A 17562-nucleotide genomic window follows, 5' to 3' on the forward strand; every position below is an offset into this window, starting at 1 on the left:
GTGGTTGACCTTTCTACGTACAGACTTGTCTGTGTTGTTCTTGCGTCTGCATAAAGATTGGAATGCAATAAGGTGAATTTAAATATTAAATAAGCAGAGACGATATCGATATAAAGCATAATCAGTCTGAGCATATGCCTTATAAGCCAAAGTCAACAGTGCGTGATACTTCCACATCATGCTTCATGGAGAATGTAATGTTATTGTGTTATCTGTTAAGTATAACCTAGCTCAAAGATTATCATGTAGTTTGCCTAAGGTCATTGATGAGATTAATAACTGAATTTATTAGGGTGTCAGTTTTGTAGACAAATTCCTAATTCAATTACAGATTAAGGTGCTTGGTCACTAGTGAACTGCGCAATTCATACAAAAAGACTAACAAAATTTGTGTAGGCGATTAGAAAAAATAGTAAATCAAGTGACGTAGCAGCTAAAGTGGGAGTATTTGAAGTATCTGTTATGTTGTAGCATTCGGAAAGACAATGTGCTGTACGTGAACTCCTTATCTTTATTCCGAATACCGTATGGAGTTATACTGTAATAAATTAATAAAACATAACGAAGTAAAGTAGACGGATGCGAATCAAATTCGGAACAATTTAACTGCAAATGATTGGACAATTGGGATAAGCCGTGAATAATGTTGCTGGTCTCAGTTGACAGGAACAATATATAGACCTGTGTTTTTAAAGAAGAATCTCATATCGTATCGGTCTTTAATTGAAATCAAGAAAAACCTACTTTTTTTATGAAGAAATCTTGATGTAGAAGACCCATATTTCAGTAAAAGGGTAAAAAAACTATGATAAAATATACAGAAAAATCGAATGCGGCGAGGACACAGCTTGACGAAACGTAGTTCGAGAGACGTTAGTAGTACGCTCTTAATAAAAAGTGCTGAGGAATTCATGTGTAATATTATAAAGTAACGTTGGTTGATAGGGAGTAACTGAAAAATTGATACACTGAGAGCCAAAACTGAAGCATAAATATCAGTACAACAGCATATGGAGAAAATGTGCCAGAGTTCAACCAAAACAGTTTGGTTTCGATAAATGTATCTTAATGATATGTTCTGAAATTAAAGAACTACTAGTGAGTAGGAATCATATTTGTCACGTTACAATTACTCAGCTACCCAGAAACATAAAATATTAGTTTTGACTCTGATTACTAAAAAACATTCTTGATAGACAGATTAGGACTATTAAAAAGCATTTCTCTGGAAATATTGATACCTACCGAGGAAATATTAATAATGTACCTTTACTAAAAAAAAGTAAATAAACGGCATGCAAACCTATTACGGCACTGCAAAGTTTCCAGGCGTTCTCATCAGAGGAGCTAGAAACAATTCTTTGACGCAAATGTCTTCCTTTGCAACGATTATATAGGTATAAAACTTATTTTCTAAATTCGCACAGAGTATTAAGTTGACTTGTATGATACAGTAACAAACAGCGGTGAATACATCTCCCCAATCACTCATTTTAACAGTTTGCGGACCATCGGCAGCGTGCAGTCTGTCTCCCTTGAGAATTAACCATTTTACATTTATCCACATTCTGTACTTCTCGCTCAGTATCTAGGAGCTTTAAAAGAAGTGACAAGCACAATAACAACATTTCCGCCATTACATAAGTACTCTTTTATTTAACTCATGTCTATTCAGCGGTGGAGAACAGTAGTCTGCAGAGACGTAATTAAATATTCAGTTACTATCCATGTTCCTTCAGTATTCAGCCTTCTACCAGCACTCCACATCATGTCCAGCAAATAATGTGACCAACTACTCGTACACTGCAGTAAAGATACAATTTCTTTAAGTACACAACATAAATAACACAGAAATATTTAAATAACCACATTCATGTTAACGATAGTAGGTGACTAGATACTACACAAAAATTACCACGACATAAATTATCACAGCACAAACAATAATAACATTAATGTTTAGCACAATGACTAGAGGAGGATCTACGAGTATTATGGCAATAATAATATCAGATAATACCAGATCTTAGCTAACAAAGCACATCACATAAAATAATATCCTAAAAGCTAAGTTCCATAATATTGGAGACGAATTACCAGCAAACATATAACATTTTCATATATGGTACACAGACATGCAGACATACTATTAAGTGATATTGATACACTCTTTTTTCAACGTACACCAAAAATAGTTTCATTTCACCGTCATATTTCCACTTTATATCCACAAATTGACTCTCCCGTTTTTGTCTATCTCTTTGTTGCTCTGTTTATCTGATTATTATTGCTAGTGTTAGGGCAGATGTGATATTTTACGGGTCTTCATTAACAATACCCGATAGTTGGTATAACTAATAAAGCATCTCATTGAAATACTGCAGAACAAATGAAATAGGCCTAATGTTTCCAAACATGCTCCCTATCATCACAATAAAGAAAGAACTACCCTGAGACTTTTCAAATTTCAGATTAACTCGTTATTCAATTTCTTAAATTGGCATCAGTGAAAGCAACGTTTTACGTCATACAAAATTCTAATTTCAGCGTCATAATTCTCTTCATATGTAGATTTAAATGTTAAAAAACTATGATAATATATTTTTAAAAAAGTTATATACCTTAGTGCAATACTATGTAGGTACAGTGAATTATTTCAAAGCTTCAGTTTCACATGAAACAATCTCAAACATATGCTGCTAGTTTGCAGCAAAATTTGACCAAATAATCTGGTCACAAACTAATTAAATATGACTAAGAAATAGTTCGTTGCTCATTAATTGTTTTGGTAATGATAAATTATACATGCTAATAAGATAGCGTCCCTGTATCTACAATATACTCAATATCTTTGGGAATGGTGGCGGGGCAGTGTAGGCCGATTCTACGCTACTTCCAGTCGTGGAACAATTACCGTTTGCACGTATTCAAAGATGGTGTTGCCAGTAAATCAGATTTTCGACTTATTTTGTTGTAGTAAGCCAAAGAAAACTTTTCGAAATAAAGCTATAACACATCTTAGTGACAGTCTCTTAGAAAACTGCACTTGCACTCCAACTGTGTACTCTGTGGTCTGATATTAGAGAAGTGTGCTGTAAACAACGGTTCTGCCATTTGTAATCAATCTTCAGCGACAGCTTATATGTTGGCATACTGCTTGTGGTCATGGAGTTATAGTGTGTGGCCCGACTTAAGACGCTCATTCCTCTTGTTCCACAACTGGCCCACGCTCTCCCTCACTATCCTCCTCCTACGCCTATTCTCATCAGTTTGCCCATAGGTGCAGCCGTTGTCGTGTGTTCATGTACGAGTGCCGAGGAGTCAAACGGTATCAGAAAAATCTGTACTTCGTTTGTTGCTTCTTGCTCTTAAAAGCGGAAGAATTTTCTAAACTCCAACGATTACAATTACGCCGCCAAAGTAAATATGAAATCAGTCTTTCGTTACATATGGGAATAGTACTTTGAACTTACATCTTACGTAGGCCTAAGATAACTGGTCTTCTGCTGGAATGAGCCCATTAGACAGAAAAATCGTTGTGTCACATGTTAGCGTCGGTGGGTTGAAGGTATGGAGACACGTCACAGATGTACAAATCTTTGTTAGTTTCCCTCTAAGATACGTGATTCAATCTTAGTTAAATCTCTTAAACATTAACGTGGAAGATCGATGCTTCAAATAATTTCTGTAAATAATAAATATACGTGCTGAATAACATTTCAGAATTAAAAATTGCACTATTACTGGGACAGTAATAAAGTTTTAATTATCACCTCGAACAAACAAAAGTACTATGTTTTAAAGTACGTAATTATTTTTTTATCATTTGCAGGTACATGTCTGCAGTCCGGTACACTGGTACACATTGAACTCCTTGCGCCATAGTACCCATAGTACCGCGTGTTCCGGAAGATAAGCCAAAACAAAGTGGAATAGCCCGTTGATAAACTGTAGCATCGTGTGGTAGTTCGTTTTCGACAGCAGTGGAAATATTGTAGCTGCACGAGGCCAAACCAAACGGTTAAAGAAATCATCTTGGTTTGTGTGACGTAGATACAATATTTCCGCTCCTATCAAAACCGAATTACCTCAAGATACCGCAATTCATTGACGGTATGAGCCATTCTGTTTCGGCTCCTCTAGTGACGTTCTAGGGTCCTGTAGCGTGGGAATTTCATTCTGTATCAGAATTGCAGACATGCACCTGCAAACGAGTAAAAGGAAATAGTTACGTAACTTCATTTTTAGGTAACAGTTACATCTTTATCGCTAGCCCTCGTATAAGCGGAGCGGCTCTTGCTATATCTCAATAATGAACTAGAAAATTGTGAAAAGATTTAACCTGAATTTGTGCCTAATTTCATCAAAGCCGCAAGTGTGTTTCTTTGTAATCATAACACACAGAAGGGGTAAATACTAGAGCTTGCTTCTCATAACGAAACGTAATCTTCTCGTCTGAAGGAACAGTTACGTGCATTCTCATTTGCGATACTGAAATTGTGTAACGCATCAACGTCCTGAACTGCTGACAGTAAAGAAGACAATGAGTTTCCATTTCAGGCAACGGCTGCACCCCAAGCGCAACTTTGCATCATTAATACTGCTCTCATATGAGCTATTCTATACAAGCTGACTACCAGTCTTATACCGGTAACTTCCTATTTGCAAAAAAGGAAAATAGTGAAGAAATTATTCAGTACCCTATTTTGACAAAAATATTTCTGTGGTACAAAATCTCGCCTTCGCTGCTTACTTTATGAACTACAAATTCATTAGTGTCTACACTAGAATAATCATTCTTGAAAACTCATATCTTTGGTTTAAAATATCGGTAGCGCTTAGTGTATCGTGCTTAGCTCAAGCAACAAAGAGAGAGATAGGCCTAGATATAGAGAAAAAGGATTTTCCAACATGTTTCCAATGCTCAGCCAAGTTTCTATCATTCTCTTGTACCACGACAGGTAACTAAATGAAAAAGTGAACAGCGAATAACGCAACTTGAGACACGCTCGACAGTTGCGCTGTAGAAATTTCTCTTTAAAAATAATGCTGATGAGAAGATATGCTTATTGAGAACTTTTCTTTATAAATATAAGCTTCCCATGCAGCATTCTGTAAATAGTAATATACGAAACAATATTATTAAGAATAATTTCAATATATACCATTAAACAATTGTATGGTAGATTAACAGGGATATAGTAACTGACTTCATTGCCAGGGAGAATGAATATTAGGGGAACACGCTACCAACAGCCGTGCAACCGGAAACAATAATAGTGGACGCCTTGCTATTGGCAAAAACCAATTAGAGTCAACCGCGATTACCAAGCTTTCTCTGTCTCTCCGCACGGCAAATATTTTTGTTTGACTCTCAGAAACGCAGAAGTCAAATTTCATTTCCCTGTTAATTACTTTATTGCTACATTTATACCAATATTAACATGGTAGTCACTTCCATACACAACTCAGTCCACATTAAAGACGACATAGACACGACACAGCTGCTTACCTTGAAAGATCATGTTTCGAAATTGAAAGTGCATTGTGTTGTTCTTTGTCTACTCCCTAACAACGAACCTTGGAGGATGGGTAGTTTACTCTTACGCACTACTGCACATTCTGCTGGTGCTGTAATCTCTGTCCTTAGTTCTGATTGGTCCCTGGCTCCTGCCTGGGAGAGGCCGCACAGGGACTTCGTTGTACCGTATTAGTAGCCGAAGTCATTAGCTCGTGGGGAGGGTGCGGATCAGGGGAAAGGAATGAAACGAAGACTCGCAGAGAGCACTTCGTGAACCGGATCTGCTCCCTTATATATTGCCACTGAAGTCGCGGAATGAATGCAGTACTCTCCTGAAACTGCACTTCTTGTGTCGGTGTTCTGTAACATGAGTTTTGCACGGCGCAGCTTTTTTCTGTTAGACAAAACGAAAACTTCTGTGGAGTGAGATTAAATTCCACAATTATCGAATTTCACACTAATAAGAAGCCGGAAAGCTTAAGCCTTGAGAATGGTGATGATGGAGTATCACGTACAAAGTCGTCTGAATGTAGCTATATGCAATGAAACAGGGCACAGATTTGATAGTGTATCAAAGAACATTGAATTAGATAATGAAACGGCGCAGTGAGTATACGGATTTTATTGTCCAACGCTCCAAGTAAGAAAAGGTAAGGAGTAAATATTATCGACTACGCTGAAGTTGGGAGGATCGTATTCAAGACTATTCGGACTCGGTACAGCAAATACTCATGCGTTATAAGCAGGGGGCTAACAATGTACCAACCGTTGGGAATCAAAACGGAGGCAACTTTCACGAAGTGCTATCCGCCAGCCTTCAGGGAGTTGGGATCTGGTGGGTATCATGCGGTGCGTCCTTTAGTATTAGACGAGCTCTATCTCGACCTCGACCTCGACATCGTTCCCGTCCTGCAAGTGAGTGGACGTGAGAACCGTCGTCGTGTTGGACGAGGCAGTCGGCATCGGCGGCGGTTGGTTCTCGTCGTCCTTGAAGCACGCCGACTCGAGGTGCTTGTTGAGGTAGGACTTGAGCGCGAACGTCTTGTGGCAGCGCGAGCAGGCGAAGTTCTTGTCCTGCGAGTGCGTCTGCATGTGGGCGCGCAGGTTGGAGCGGTCGGCGAACGCCTTGCCGCAGTGCGCGCAGCCGAAGGGCTTCTCCCCGGTGTGCGAGCGCAGGTGCCCCTGCAGCAGCCACGGCCGCGAGAAGAGCTTCCCGCAGACGCCGCACGCGTGCGACAGCTTGTGCGTGAGCAGGTGCATGGCGAGCGCCGGCATGCTCACGTACGCCTTGCCGCACGTCACGCACTTGCGCGCCGCCTGCGAGTCGAGCGAGCGGTGCGTCTGCTTGTGCCGCGACAGGTTGGACGACGTGGCGTACTGCTTGCCGCACTCGCTGCAAACGTACTTGCCGCCGCCCGCCTTGCCGCCGGCTCCAGCGGGGGCGGTGCCTGCAGCGCCGTCTTGCGGCTGCCCCTGGGTGCCCTCCGCCAGCACGACTACGGCGCCGCCCCCGATGCCCGGCGGCGCCGCCTCCTGTTCGCCGGGAGACGCGACCGCCGCAGCCTCGCACGACGCCGCCGCCGCTGCCGCCGCCGCCGCCTGTACGGCCGCCGTGCTCACGATCACCGGAGTCGCCGCCGACGTCACCGTCTGCGTCTGCGTCTGCGGCTGCGTCTGCGTCGTGGTCGTCGCGGTGTTCGCAGGCACCGTTTCCGTCACAGCCACCACCGCCGCCGGCACCACCGGTTTGTTGACCTTCCTGTTCTTCGTGCGCCCGTCGGCCGCCATCAAAGCGTCGTAGGTATATATCACAGATGTCTTCTGCGCCGGTGGGGGAATCACAGTTGCCACCTGCAAAAAAGAAAAAAAAAATTGTACATAGAGCCCAGGGTATCATCTTACCATAAATACCAAACAACACAGACATCTGCTTTCTTATTCACTGTCGCCTTGATCATATTGGATGGACTTAGAATATACGAAACCGATGAAATTATTTGAAGCATCATCATAATCAGTATCTAGATATTAAAAAAAAAAAAAGTCACAAAACGAAGAAATTATCCTTATGGCGTAGAATTCGGTAGAAGTGATATACATGTACAGATTATCAAATGATTACAATTATATTTTCACGCTCTTTGGGTGGATAGGTCCTGACCAATAAGTACCCAGAACAACCACCTCTGGCCGTAATAACGGCCTTGATACGCCTGGGCATTGTGTCAAACAGAGCTTGGATGCCGTGTACACGTACAGCTGCCCATGCTGCTGCAACACGATACCACAGTTCATCAAGAGTAGTGACTGGCGTATTGTGATGAGCCAGTTGCTAGGCCACCGTAGACCAGACGTTTCTAGTTGGTGAGAGATCTGGAGAATGAGCTGGCCAGAGCAGCAGTCGAACATTTTCTGTATCCAGAAAGGCCCGTACAGGGCCTGCAACATGCGGTCGTGCATTATCCTACTGAGATGTAAGGTTTCGCAGGGATCGAATGAAGGATAGAGCCAGGGGTCGTAATACATCTGAAATGTAACGTCCACTGTTCAAAGTGCCGTCAATGCGAACAAGAGGTGACCGAGACGTGTAACCAATGGTACCCCATACCATCATGCCGCGTGATACGCTAGTATGGCGATGATGAATACACGCTTCCAATGTGCGTTCACCGCGATGTCGCCAAACACGGATGCGACCATCATGACACTGTAAACAGAACCTGGATTCATCCGAAAAAAATGACGTTTTGCCTTTCGTGCACCCAGGTTCGTCGTTGAGTACACCATCGGAGGCGCTCGTGTCTCTGATGCAGCGTCAAGGTTAAGCTCAGCCATGGTCTCCGAGCTGATAGTCCATGCTGCTGAAAACATCGTCGAACTGTTTGTGCACATGGTTGTTGTCTTGCAAACGTCCCCACATGTTGACTGAGGGATCGAGACGTTACTGCAGCCATGCGGATAAGATGCCTGTCATCTCGACTGCTAGTGATACGAGGCCGTGGGGATCCAGCACGGCGTTCCGTATTACCCTCCTGAACCCACCGATCCCATATTCTGCTAACAGTCATTGGATATCGACCAATGTGAGCAGCAATGTCGCGATACGATAAACCGCAATAGTGATAGGTTACACTCCGACCTTTATCAAAGTGGGAAACGTGATGGTATGCATTTCTCTTCCTTACAAGAGGCATCACAACAGCGTTTCACCAGGCAACGCCCGTCAACTGCTATTTGTATATGAGAAATCTGTTGGAAACTTTCATCATGTCAGCACGTTGCAGGTGTCGCCACCGGCGCGAACCTTGTGTGAATGCTCTGAAAAGCTAAGCATTTGCATATCACAGCATCTTCTTCCTGTCGGTTAAATTTCGCGTCTGTAGCACATCATCTTCTTGGTGTAGCAATTTTAATGGCCAGCAGTGTAGATATACAGAAAGAAAGTCACACCACCAGGAAATTATCCTTATTGGATGGAAATCGGTAGAAGTGATATACATGTACAAAACTAAAAAATGATTACAATTTCTGGAAAGTTGGTTGATTTGTTCAAGAAAAGATATTCAAAAATTGAGCTAGTTTTATAAGGGCTCCGTTTTGGGAGTGAGATACAAAACCCTACAAGTGTGGCAAAGCTGCAGAACAACAGTATAATATAACGTTTATCTGAAACGTTTGGCGAATTTATCATTTACCAGACATATTAACAATTTGCTCATTCACGTACTCATGGAGCGACATAAACCATATCTGGCATTTAATTGTAGCAGTACTAAGCGTGGAACCTCGGGTTAAAGTGCAGTGAAGAGAAGCTTTATCACTGATTGCAGAATACGGAGACAGAGAGGCATATGTCATCTTTAAGAGCATAAATAACAGAACCCACTAACAGAAAATGAGCTTAAGAATGGCTAAACTTCTTTTAGGTAGGAAAGAAAACAGTCGGAACTAGTGAAGCAATTGTCAACAAGCATAACCGAAAACTGGTAATGCGACAGGTGATGGCAAGTTTCTGCAAAAAGTTGGGCATTAATGACGACTAATAGCGACACAGTTAGTAACTCTCTATTCTGCATGACATCACAGCTTGCCTTTTAGTTCGATTTAAGGCTTCGCTGGTTTTATACAATATATTATTTTTTAATCTGTCACTAAAACGCTGTTAAAATTTTCTCTTCCTTCTTAATTACCTTATGAGGCCGTCGAGAAAATTTTTACTTTCAATTTAGCTTCTCCGATCATTGTTAAAACACTTGTGGAAGCTTGATTGACTTGTTGTACAAAAAGTTACTGCAACTTGTAGGAGCAGCTGCCACGTCTTTGACTTTCACTCTAATATGAAATCAACATAGGTACATAGCGTAGCTGTCTGAGTCACATTTCGAAAGGCATCCAAATAGTTGTGGCGTCATACTTCGATCGAGTTTAGAAGATACTTTCAATGCCGATTTCCGAAAACTTCATAAATGTTGCAGAAACTCCATTGTGAGCAATGAAGTTTGTGCACATGCACATTTCAACAAATTTTTTAACAACACTTGACGAAACGAAATGCTAATGACGACTGTCAGCCTAGGGGTGAAGATAAAGCGAGGGCAGCTAAGGCGGAGCAGAGGAGACGCGTGTGGCGCTCACCTGCTGGTGGTGGTGCTCGTGATGGTGCTGGAGGTGGGTGGGCTGCGGCTGCGGCTGCGGGGGCGGCGGCTCGGTGTGCACCACCTGGACAGGGCCGGGCGACGGCACCTGCGGGGGCGGGTTGTTCTCGGCGTCGGACGAGTACTCGGACGTGGGCGGCGTCAGCGAGGGCGGCGGGGGCGGCGGCGGCTGCGGCACCGGCTCGTAATAGCAGTCCGGTGGTGGCGCGCCCTCCTCCACGTGCTCCACGTGTACCACCTCGTGGACCACCTCGTGCACCTGCATCTGCATCTGCATCTGCATCTGCATCTGCAGCGGCACCGGCACCGGCTGTGGCTCGTGGATCAGCAGCTCGTGCGGATGCTGCTGCTCGTCCGTCACCTGGTACAGTATCTGTCGGCAAAAGCGAAAGCTGCGTTATCACAGTCATCGATTTAAGCAAAATGATGACAGTTTATGCTAAGAGCTCTTAATTGTTTTCTTCCCACTTTTGTGAACGTTACCTCACCGGAACTTCCGCGGATCAGTGGTTCAAATGGCTCTGAGCACTACGGGACTTAACTTCTGAGGTCATCAGTCCCCTAGAACTTAGAACTACTTAAACCTAACTAATCTAAGGACAGCACACACATCCATGCCTGAGGCAGGATTCGAATCTGTGACCGTATCGGTCGCGCGGTTCCAGACTGTGGTGCCTAGAACCGCTCGGCCAATCTGGTCGGCTTTCGCCGGTCAACCGAAATGTTTGATCCCGTATAAATTGTCACTAGACTTGGGTTAATTTTCTTACTTAAACTTTATATTCCGTATCTCTAAATATTTCTGAACGTAACTGACTACCAAGAAACTATTTTGATGTTAATATGTTTTTATTATTCATATCGATCCATTTCGTAATACCGATCTTGAACATGAAAATTAGTAAGCACAGCCGACTGGATTGGCCGAGCGGTTCTAGGCGCTACAGTCTGGAACCGCGCGACCGCTACGGTCGTAGGTTCGAATCCTGCCTCGGGCATGGATGTGTGTGCTGTCCTTAGGTTAGTTAGGATTAATTAGTTCTAAGTTCAAGGTGACTGATGACCTGAGAAGGTAAGTCGCATAGTGCTCAGAGCCATTTGAACCATTTAAATAGTCAAAAAACAAATTTACAGTAAATTTAATATTCTTATGTTTCAGTTTTCATGTAGACTAAATTTCTGTCTCCACTTGTTATTTTTCTAATTCTACTATCTATATTGAAATCCATTTCATCAAATAATAGGAAGCGTTTATTTTTCATATTCTCAAAATCTGCAACCTTTGTTATTAAAAATTAGGCTTATAAATATTTATGTAATTAATTATTTCCCAAAAACACATTATAAAGTTATCTTGAAGTAGTTTCAATTAAGACAGTCAAATTGTTACTAACTTGGACTACACCATGTTGTACAAGACACTCGAAGGTGGACTCGTACTATACTCGTATAATGTATTTTTGGCGCCAAGTTGGTGAGAGTTGCGTCGGACAGCGTAAAATATCGTTAAGATGCTGTCATAAGGTTCTTCGTAGCCATTGAGTTTGGTACGTGAGGTTCTCTGCTCAACTATCTTCTTTGTGTAACTCAAGAAAGTTGCATAACGAGTATGTGAAAAGTTTTGCTTTAAAACGAGTCATAAGTATATAAATAAATGAACAAAATAGTTAAAACCAATTTGAAGTTCCAGCGCCTTGTCATTTCAACAACCCTGGACAAAATCTTTCAATAGGTTATATGGGAAAAAGGGGCCAGCTAAGGTGCTGAGACCGAATTTGCAATAGAAGTACCATCTAGCTGCAAATACTATGGTTCTGCTCTTAATAAATTATTTAAATGTTGCTTATGCTTTTAAATAGCAAGAACAACGCAATAATTTTTTCTTCGTTATATATGGACAATAAATAAGGAAACTCTTTGTTCTACACGTCCATAAATGTCATTTTCTTCATGACTGCAGAAGACTGATAAGTGGAAGGAACATACGGATGGTTTATGTAAAGTAAATATATTTGAAGACAATGTTATGCATAGAAGGGCCGTAATGGATGACTATGAGATGGGAGATGTAAGACTGCGAGAAGAATTTGACAGGACACCAAAAGACGAAAATCGAAAAATGACCCCTAGAGTAGGCGGTATTTCCTCAGAATTATTAAGATCCTTGGGAGCGCCAACGATAATAAAATTGTTCCATATGATGAGCAACACAACATATGAGACAGTGTAACTACCTTTAGACGTCTAGAAGAATGTAACTATTATGTTACCAAAAAAGCAGGTGCTGACTAGTCTGAATATTACTAGGTTGCAAAATACTGATACGAACTGTTTGCAGAAGGAAGGAAAAATTTGTTGAACCGGACCTCGGGGAAAATCAGTTTGTAGAACCACCAAACGTCGCAATACTGACCCTACAATTTAACTTAGAAATTAGGTTATGAAATTCCAGTCTTCATTTAAAGTGTTCGTGGATTTAGAGAATGCTTTTCACTGGTTTACACAGTTTGATATTTGTAATTTACCAGGGATAAATACAGAAAGCGATAGGTTATTTACAATCTTTTGCAGAATTAAGACTACAGCTATAAGACTCGAAGACATGAGACCGTGTAGTGATTTAGAAGCAAGTGATACAGGTCTGTAGCACAGCCGCTATGTTATTCAATCTGTACATTGAGCAAGCAGTAATGGAAACCGAGCAGAAGTTTCACAAGGAAATTAAAGTTCAGTGGGGAGAAACAAAAGCTTTAGGTTCGCCGATAACACTTTAATTGTGTCAGAGACCGCATATAACGTGGAAGAGTAATTCAACAAAATGGACAGCATCTTGAAAAGGGGCTACAAGATAGCATAAATTATTGTATGACAACGGTAGTGGAATGTTACCCTTGAGAATTTGGTTGCAAAATGAGACACGAAACATAGTGGGTGAGTTTTGCTGTCTGAGGAGCAAATTGACTGTCGATGGCCGAAGTATACTGGACATACGAGGGCTGCTCGGAATGTATGATTCGATCGGGCGACAATGGAAACCACAGTGAAAATCGGTCGAACCTTTTCACGGATCACGTCGATCGCATCACGTCATTCGTTTTGGTTTTGAGCGCACAGTAAGCATGTGAAAATCCCTAGAATGCAGTGTCTCCCGCCGTTTATAAGGGCCTGGTGAGAGATTTCGCCTGATGATATGCAGCCCACATAACGATTCCGTCTTCATGTCAAATCTCGGCCGAACACTGCAGGCACAATAAAAATGCTCTTGCAGCGTTTTCGACGAGAACAATACAGCCCATAGTTCGCTACCACTGTGTTTTGTGAACTGCTGGGTACGAAGACAACATTTTGGCACAGACAACGAGTTGTAGAACAGAGTATAGAATTGGCACAAAGCACAGGCGGTTCGCTTCTTTGACAAGGGTATTGGAAAATTGGTTCAGCGCTGTGACAAATGTATACGCCGTAGCGGCAACCATGTAGGCAGTAACTGGAAGTTTAGCTAACTGTTGTAAATAAAACATTTCTCATTTTCACAGTGGTTTCCGTTTCGTGATCAATGGGACCCTACTTTCAGAATAGCACTCGCACACCGCAGACTCTAATAGTAACAAATTCGTTTCTGGAAAAGATATATTTTTTAGCATCGAATATAAAGTGTCTGGAAGACTTTACTAGAGTGGAATGTAGTCATATACAGAAGCGAAACAAAGATAATCCACTCTTCAAACAAGAACGGAATAGGAGTTTTGGAAATATGGTGCTAAAAAGAATCTTAAAGATAAAATGGGTAGATCGATTTAGTAATGAGCTGCAACAGAATCGAATTTGGGATAAGAGAAAATGTCAGGACAGGTTTACTAAAGGAATAGATTGGTTAACAGGACGCGTCCTAAGACATCGAGAAATTGTCAATTTGCTTATGGAAGGAAATGTGGCTGGGGGGAGACGAAGGCTCAAATACAGTAAACAAATTCAAATGAATGTACGTTGTAGTAGTTATTTGGAAATACAGAGACTCGCTCAGAATAGACAAGAGTGGAGAGCAGCATCAGAGCATACTGAAAACCATGGAAACAACAGTGAGTATTCTGTATTATGTATGATAGTACACGTAACTGTGATGACTGCAAAAAGAGGGCTTGTTTGTTATGTTAATATAGCTGCCGCGCTTAATGGCTGTATCTGAAGGAAAAATCGCAATAATTAATTTGACATAACCTTTGTTAATTCGAGAATGAGAAGACGTTTGGAGCTTCAGATACATATGCACTTTCTTTCAATCCCGGCTTATAACAGAAACTCTTTTCGTCTTGCTGGGGAAATATGAAAAATAGAAACATTATGCACCTCCGGGATTAGAACTGGCTACCTACGGGTACTACCCCTCTACCATGTGCTAGCTACCTCAACCCAATAGTATTTAGCCGTATGGCACCAGAAGAAACAAATTTTATTTTAAAAACCCTTCCTCACTGGCTTGTTTACTTAAACAAGAAAATATATCTGAGTATTCCGTGATAAACCTGCGATGAACGCCTATATTAAATGTAAATATACAGGGTAATTCCATGATAATGTTACAAACTTTCAGGTATGATGCAAGAGAGTATCTATATTTGTTTGAGATAAGGAAACCTGGTCCGGAAACGAACGGGTCAAAATTTACAAGCGAAAATCGTTCTGCCACCTCTAACTGTGGACCTCGTCTACTGCAAGCTCTTTGCTTTCCACATTGTGAGAGGTGATGGTAGAGACCAAAACAAGAGAAACATGTCAGGTGAGCACGGGTGCTTAGGAGCACACCTGAAGAGGTATGAACACTTGTTCATCTTTGCTGCTGTGAAACACACCTCTTCTACTGAACAAGTGCCCACAGCTCTTAAAAGTATGCATTTTACAGTCCATGTTTACTCGACAATTTGTTTCCTCTTTTTGTCTATACTACCTCTTACCAAACTGAGCTAGCACAGAGCTAGCAGTAGAAGAGGTCCACTATCAGAGGTATCAGTGCCAAATGTTCAAATGTGTGTGAAATCTTATGGGACTGAACTGCTAAGGTCATCAGTCGCTAAGCTTACACACTACTTAACCTAAATTACCCTAAGGACAAACACACAAACCCATGCCCGAGGGAGGACTCGAACCTCCGCCGGGACCAGCCGCACAGTCCATGGCTGCAGCGCCTTAGACGTATGAGTGCCATCATCGCTTATACCTTTTGGGCTCGGTCGTTTCGGGAGCAGAGCCCCTTACCTCAATTGATACATTTGCTCGTCTTCGTTGTCCTTGCTAGTTTGTATCATTATCAAGGAATCAGCCCTGTTTGTCAACTGAGAGGAAGGACTGAGAAGCTACTACTAACAACGCTCGTTAATTGAATTCATTAACCCGTTCGTCACAACTAAGACAGTGGAAGAGATACATTAGTTATAGCAGTGACCAGTCCTATCGCATTTATTCTTCCACTAATTTTGATTCTCCTGTTTTGAGCATTCTAAGCAGTAATGAATGAGTGTCAAGTTATCCTACAGTTGAGTAGGATAGCTTGTTGAAAACTCACTAGACAACGGAAAAATGTAGCAAATAATCTCCTGTATAGCGACAGTATTCTCATATTACATCTAAGCACTGCATCACTGGTTCTCAGTGTGGGCTTTTTCATTTCTCGACGGGTCGGAGAAAAAAAAAGTGTGACAGGGGGCGTCGGGGACGAACGTTTTGTATTTGCTTGGTTGACTGTTCTCTTACTACTAAAAGACAATATTTTAACATGAATGTAATTTCCCTATTATTGGTGCGACAATACATGGCATTCTGAATCCAATACAATTGATTAAAACGATGTTCCTAATTTCTGTGTGTTTAATAATGAGACTTCAAAAACGATCGTTTTAAAAACAAATTTAATTACAAAATACTGTTAAATACAATATAATAAGAGTTAACAAAAACAGCAGGGAAATGTCAATCCCGAGAACGTCGGAGCCGCGCATAAGATGTCGTACGTTGTAGCTGTATTTGGCACAGGACGGTGAAAATATGTGCCGTGTACTCAGTGACGTAACAATGGAATTTGGAAAAATATTTTCTCAAAATGGCTGAGAGGAGGAAGTATGACGAAATTTCGATTGGATACTTGAAATACGGTTTGAGCCCCCGGCTCAGATATGGAAAACTATGTTTGTGCCTCATTTATGAAAACATACTTTCAGATGAACTTACACAAAGGCTTCCATAATAACTTATTACCTTGAAACTGCATATTTTTCCAGATGTACTTATCAAATGATATATAACTAACTCCTCCCGAACAGGCCATGAAGGCCCAACGATAACCACCGGCCGCCGTGTCGTCTTCACCCCATAGGCGTCACTGGATGCGGATATGGAGGGGCATGCGGTCAGCACACCGCTCTCCCAGCCGTATGTCAGTTTCCGAGACCGGAGCCGCTACTTCTCAATCAAGTAGCTCCTCAGTTTGCCTCACAAGTGCTGAGAACACCCCGCTTACCAACAGCGCTCGGCAGACCGGATGGTCACCCATCCCAGCGCTAGCCCAGTCCGACAGCGCTTAACTTCGGTGATCTGACGGGAATCGGTGTTACCACTGCGGCAAGGCCAGTGGCCAAATGATACATACTTGGGTCAAAACTGTTAACCACAAAAATGCTTAACACAAAATCCAGTTAACGCATTACGATCATCAGTAATTTCATACCCTTTTCTCTTAATAGAAGGTAAAACCTGTTTACAAAGAAAATATGTCATCTCAGTTTCTTTTAATTTATCATGCAAGGTTTAACTTGGACTCTCTTAGGAACGAAAAAAATATTCCTGTCCCCAAAGTCACGTGTTAAGCGTTTTTCACTACAATACGCTAAGGTGACAAAAATCATGGGATACCTGCTAATATCGTGTCGGTCCTCAACCTACCCGGCTTAGTGCAGCAGCTCGACGCAGCATGGAATCAACAAGTCGTTGGAATCCCGTGCAGTAATATTGAACCATGCTGCCCCTATAATCGCCATAATCGCGAAAGTGTTGAGGGTGCAAACTTTTTGACTCGAAGAGAACTCTCGATTATGTCCGATAAATATTCGATGAGATTCGCGTCGGGCAATGTGGATAGAAAAATAATTCCCCCCAAATGTCCACAATGTTGTTCAAACCAATCGCGAACAATTGTAGCCTGGTGACATTGTCATCCATAAAAATTCCAACCTTGTTTGGGAACAAATGGTCTCCAAGAAGCCTAATACAGCCATTACCAGTCAATGATCGGTCGAATCTGGCCATAGGACCCAGTCCATTCCAAGTAAACTCCGCCCACACGATTATGGAGCCACTTCCATCTTGCACAGTGCCTTGTTGAGATCTTGAGTCTGC

At 41.9% G+C, this 17562-nt stretch overlaps 1 protein-coding gene across 1 annotated transcript in view; it reads right to left on the bottom strand.

Moving 5' to 3' along the window:
- Nucleotides 1-6380: 6380 nt before the first annotated feature.
- Nucleotides 6381-17562, bottom strand: part of LOC126174413 (transcriptional repressor scratch 2-like) — a 397276-nt gene continuing 386094 nt past the window's right edge. Inside the window, exons 4-7 of the mRNA XM_049921037.1 lie at nucleotides 10785-10794; nucleotides 10238-10387; nucleotides 7241-7342; nucleotides 6381-6988 (exon numbers count right to left, since the gene is read on the bottom strand). Of these exons, the coding sequence (XP_049776994.1) occupies nucleotides 6386-6988; nucleotides 7241-7342; nucleotides 10238-10387; nucleotides 10785-10794 (865 nt within the window). The 3' untranslated portion in view covers nucleotides 6381-6385. The remainder of the gene's footprint in view (nucleotides 6989-7240; nucleotides 7343-10237; nucleotides 10388-10784; nucleotides 10795-17562) is intronic.

The sequence above is a fragment of the Schistocerca cancellata genome, chromosome 1 (genome assembly GCF_023864275.1).
Source record: "Schistocerca cancellata isolate TAMUIC-IGC-003103 chromosome 1, iqSchCanc2.1, whole genome shotgun sequence".
NCBI lineage: Eukaryota > Metazoa > Arthropoda > Insecta > Orthoptera > Acrididae > Schistocerca > Schistocerca cancellata.